General features: G+C 44.3%; 1 protein-coding gene across 1 annotated transcript; it reads left to right on the top strand.

Moving 5' to 3' along the window:
- Positions 1–270: 270 nt before the first annotated feature.
- On the top strand, positions 271–4578 carry dhcr7 (7-dehydrocholesterol reductase; the record flags this gene model as incomplete). Its single annotated transcript, XM_044018042.1, has 6 exons — positions 271–548; positions 669–759; positions 1149–1362; positions 1883–2087; positions 2335–2466; positions 3151–4578. Coding segments are annotated over 6 exons (1385 nt in total), but the record flags the coding sequence as incomplete, so codon positions are not given.
- Positions 4579–5137: the final 559 nt, after the last annotated feature.

Genomic DNA, 5137 nt, shown 5'->3' with positions numbered 1-5137 from the left:
GTGTGTGTGATGTTAAAATCAGTGATTTTCACTCGGGGCTTTGGTGTGTGAGAGTGAGTGTTTTACAGACTTCAGTTTCCTGTCTCACACTGAGATAACGACGTGAACGCGTTCTTAAAGAGTCCGTAGGTTTGAACGGGTAGAAAGACGTGAGCCTTTTGTTGAACACCTGCAGGTGTCAGGGTTAACTCCTCTCTGAATGAACCATGTAAGTCAAACATTTAGGTTAGTTAAGGTTAGTTAAGGTTAGTTTAGGTTAGTTGTGGTTAGTTGTGGTGCGGTGGTTTCTCCAGGACTGTAGTTGTGTTTGTCGTGTTCTTCTCAGGGAGGTGGACTGGTTCTCCCTGATTTCCGTGATCAGCCTCCTGTGCTTCGCCCCCTTCATCGTCTTCTTCTTTGTGATGGCCTGTGATCAGTACCAGTGCTCCGTCACCCAGCCGCTCTTTGACCTGGTCCAGGGAAAGACCACGCTGCTCTCCATCTGGGCCCGCGCTCCCTCCTTCACCTGGTCAGCTGCCAAGATCTACGCCGTCTGGGTGACCTTCCAGGTCAGAGTCCGGGGGAGGAGCTTAGACGAGAGGAAGATTCATGGCCGTGAAAAGCGACCGTTTTCTTTGGGCTGTAAAAGGAATGTAAACAAGCTCAAACTGGTTGTGTTTGTCCCTCAGGTGTTCCTGTACATGTGTGTACCTGATGTTGTCCATAAGGTGATTCCTGGCTACGCAGGTGGAGTTCAGGATGGAGCACGAACTCCTGCTGGTAACACACACACACACACACACACACACACACACCAGTGTGATGATGGGGATTAGACTGAGTGCAGGGTTAGACTCCCTGTGAGTGAGTGAGTGAGTCCTCTGTCCCATGTGACTCGGGTCCTGAGGTGGTTTTGTCTTGTCAAACCAGGTTTTCTTGTCCGGGTTCTTCGCTGCTCACTCACTTTCATGATTCTATTGCAGCTGAAATGAGCTCTGTATTCAACTGATTTGAAGAGATTTATTTAAATCATCAACAAAACAACCAAACACGAGGAAACACGCGGCGCTTTGAAGAAAGTAGCACGAGAAAAAGACAAGAACTGAAGTAAAGTTGTGTTATTTGTTTGTTTGTGATTGTCTGCCGTTGTTGATGTCATGGTTTGTTAGGTCTGATCAACAAGTATGAGATCAACGGGCTGCAGAGCTGGATCATCACTCACGTCCTGTGGGCAGTGAACGCTCACTCTCTCCACTGGTTTCCTCCCACCATCATCTTTGATCACTGGATTCCTCTGATGTGGTGTGCTAACATCCTGGGCTACACTGTGTCCACCTTTGCTTTCATTAAGGCTCATCATTTCCCCACCAACGCCGAGGACTGGTGAGGACAGACAATACGTTTATCTTTCAGTCCAACAATGTCCAAACGTCCTCACTTTGACTGAATGTCCTCACTTTGACCAAACGTCCTCACTTTGACCAAACGTCCTCACGACCAAACTTTGACCAAAGCGTCTCACTTTGACCAAAAAGTCCTCACTGACCAAGCGTCCTCTCCTTGACCAAACATCCTCACTTTGACTGAATGTTCTCACTTTGACCAAAGCGTCCTCACTTTGACTGAATGTCCTCACTTTGACCAAGCGTCCTCACTTTGACCAAACGCTGACCCGCCCTCACTGACCAAAGCACGTGACTGAATGCTCACTTTGACCAAACGTCCTCACTTTGACCAAACGTCCTCACTTTGACTGAATGTCCTCACTTTGACCAAACGTCCTCACTTTGACTGAATGTTCTCACTTTGACCAAACGTCCTCAGTTTAAAAAGTGTCAAATTCATTGATTCATAGATGAATGATTATTTACTCTGACTTGTTGTCCTTGTGCTTCTTCTGCAGTAAGTTCACAGGAAACATCTTCTACAACTTCATGATGGGCATCGAGTTCAACCCACGCATCGGGAAGTGGTTCGACTTCAAGCTGTTCTTCAACGGCCGACCCGGCATCGTGGCCTGGACCCTCATCAATCTGTCCTACATGGCCAAGCAGCAAGAACTGTACGGACAAGTCAGCAACTCCATGATCCTGGTCAACGTCCTGCAGGTGAGGAGCAAAAACCACTTCAGCTTCAGGTGGACAGCTGTCCTCACTTTGACAGAATGTCCTCACTTTGACACTGAATGTCGTCACGTCAGTTCTGTCCTCAGTGGAAACACAAGGACGTAAACATTAACTTTAACTGTGATGTGAAACACAGCGTAAGACTGAACGTTTGTCCCACATGTCTCGGCCTGAAGGCGGGGGACAGAGATGAAAATGAAAGGAGTGTGTTTGTGTCCTTGTCTTTGAGGCCCTGTACGTCCTGGACTTCTTCTGGAACGAAGCCTGGTACCTGAAGACCATCGACATCTGTCATGACCACTTCGGCTGGTACCTGGGCTGGGGAGACTGTGTGTGGCTGCCGTACCTGTACACACTGCAGGTAACACACCTGTCCACATTTTACTAACCCAAGTGTCTCCGTGTGTCTCTGCTGGCAGCCATTTTGTTTTCACTGAGAACGGACTCAGACATTTAAATAAACTAGAAGATTCCGTGGATCGTATCTGCTTCTCGTTGCCGACTTAAGTGGAATCAACCTTTAAAAAACTCACTTTAAAGGGAGAGAGAGACTGACTCTTGCAGGTGGTCGCACAAGCCCCTCCCCCTCCTGCTCCCCCCTCCCCCTTCCAAACACCTGTCTCTTAATGTCCAAAACTGGAGAAAAACAGAGAAATCAGCGTGTTTTAAAGTCGTCGTATTTTAACAACGGTTAATGACAGAGAGTAAATGTTTGGTGTGTGAGCGCCAGGGGGGCTTTAAGCCACGCCCACATTTACATCCGTGACAAACAGGTTAGAACTGACAGAGAAATTACAGTTTTAACATGGGAGTGAATGGGAGCTTTGAGCAGAACTCTCTTTTAGGTGATTTAAGAAAAAGTGTAAATCATATATATATGTATATATATATATATATATGTATATACACATATCTATATATATATACATATATATATATATATATATATATATATATGTTAACTTTAGGGGGTTCTCATTGCAACAACAGGATGTGTAAGTGTGTGTGTGTGTGTGTGTGTGTGTGTGTGTGTGTGGTTCTGCAGGGTCTGTACCTGGTGTATCACCCGGTCCAGCTCACTAACATCCAGGCTCTGGCCGTCCTGTCGCTCGGCCTCGCCGGTTATTACATCTTCCGCTCCACCAACCGCCAGAAGGACTTGTTCCGCCGCACGGAGGGCGCCTGCTCCATCTGGGGCCGCAAGCCGACATACATCGAGTGCTCGTACCGCTCCAGTGACGGCGGCGTCCACCGCAGCAAACTCATGACGTCGGGCTTCTGGGGCGTCGCCCGACACTTCAACTACACCGGCGACCTGATGGGGTCCCTGGCCTACTGCGCCGCCTGCGGCTTTGGACACGTGCTGCCGTACTTCTACATCGTCTACATGACCATCCTGCTGGTGCACCGCTGCGTGCGCGACGAACACCGCTGCAGCAGCAAGTACGGCAAAGACTGGACACGCTACACAGACGCTGTTCCGTACCGGCTCATCCCTGGACTGTTCTGAGACCGGACTCTGGAGGAACCCGCACCACGTCCTTCCATAACCACAGATCTACAGAATCAGCAGTTGATTTCTCTGCCTCGGCTCAGGCATTTTAAATAGAAACCACTTTCTTTGTGACGTAAATCACAGCGTCCTGAAGGCGACGACGCGACGCTGTGACATTCCAACGATGATTCCAACATTTCATCCTCACTTTGACGCAATGTCTTTGCTTTCATAAAAATGTCCTCAAAATAAATCAATTCTTTGCTAAAACAGAATGTCCTCACTGTGAAAAAGGCGAAAATGCACATGAAATCAGTCAATATGGACTTTTGTTCAGTACAAAGAAGCATTTTTGTGGAATTCACCTTTAAAACAAAAAAGTCGACTTTTAAATGTTTCTTCTCATGTTAAACTGTGAGAAAGTCTTGAAGAATGAATGAATGAATGAATGGTATTGAAAGTTGAATTCAACGAATAGTGTTGAAAAGTTGGTGAACATTTTGAAACTTGAATGAGTGAACGTATGAATGAGTTAGGAGTTAAAAAAATGTCTTCACTTATTCCCATGGGAAAAAAAATCACAGAAAAAGTTATAGGTTAGTTTTTTTATTCAGAGATAACTGAATATGTCCGATTGATTCCTTGTTGAGTTGAACGTGTTGAAGTCTGAAGTTTGAATATGTTGCAAACTGTTGAAAAGGAGTTACGTGTCAAATAATAATTAAGTTTAAAGAACCGGTAGAAGATTATTAATAATCCCACAAATAATCTGGAGGAAGAACCTGGGTTCTACCCTTAAAAAACGGGCAATTCGTGTGACAGTTAGGACACGCCCACAGTGCCGTGCTGCACTACCTGATCTGAACACTGAGAACAGCCTTCATAACAGGAAGTAGCCGCACTATCACACGTGTGGAGAAGGTAAAAATTAAAGCTTTAACTAAGAACTTATATACATTTTATTGCTGGATGTATAAACTTAAAAAAATAAATATTTCAAATATTATGACGTGAAAAATGATATTAACTGAAGACAAAGCTGTTCGGTGCACGGGTTCACATCCAAACATGTCCCAGTTCTTATGTGCTTTTTAGAGTTCACCACTAGGGGGCAGCACATCACAGTTAATGCCAACGAGCTGCACATGGTTCTGTCAAAGAATGAATGTATGAATATGAAGAGTTTATTAAAACATGAACTCTGAACAATTAAATAAACTCTATCAAAATATCATTTCTTTTAAAACAATTCCTATTGTGAAACATTTGAGAAATGATTTGACTTTTTATCCAGATAAACCTCAACTCTTCCCTTTAATTTTTTTTTTTTTATTATTATTTGATTTTATTGTGATATTAAAGGGATGAAAACATTTTGGCTTTATTTTGTAATGTATTCATGTTTAAATCTGCTGAAACTCTCAAAAAGCAGAGGCTTATTCATTGACTTTATTTCAGGTTTTGGTTTTTTCATCAGATTCATTTCAACTCGACATCGATGACTTTGTTTCACTTAAATCTCATATTTCAAAAAGAA

Source organism: Solea senegalensis, unplaced genomic scaffold, assembly GCF_019176455.1.
Source record: "Solea senegalensis isolate Sse05_10M unplaced genomic scaffold, IFAPA_SoseM_1 scf7180000016132, whole genome shotgun sequence".
Taxonomy (NCBI): Eukaryota; Metazoa; Chordata; class Actinopteri; order Pleuronectiformes; family Soleidae; genus Solea; species Solea senegalensis.
Note: the sequence above shows the minus strand (reverse complement) of the source record. Positions and strands in the feature narration are given on the sequence as shown.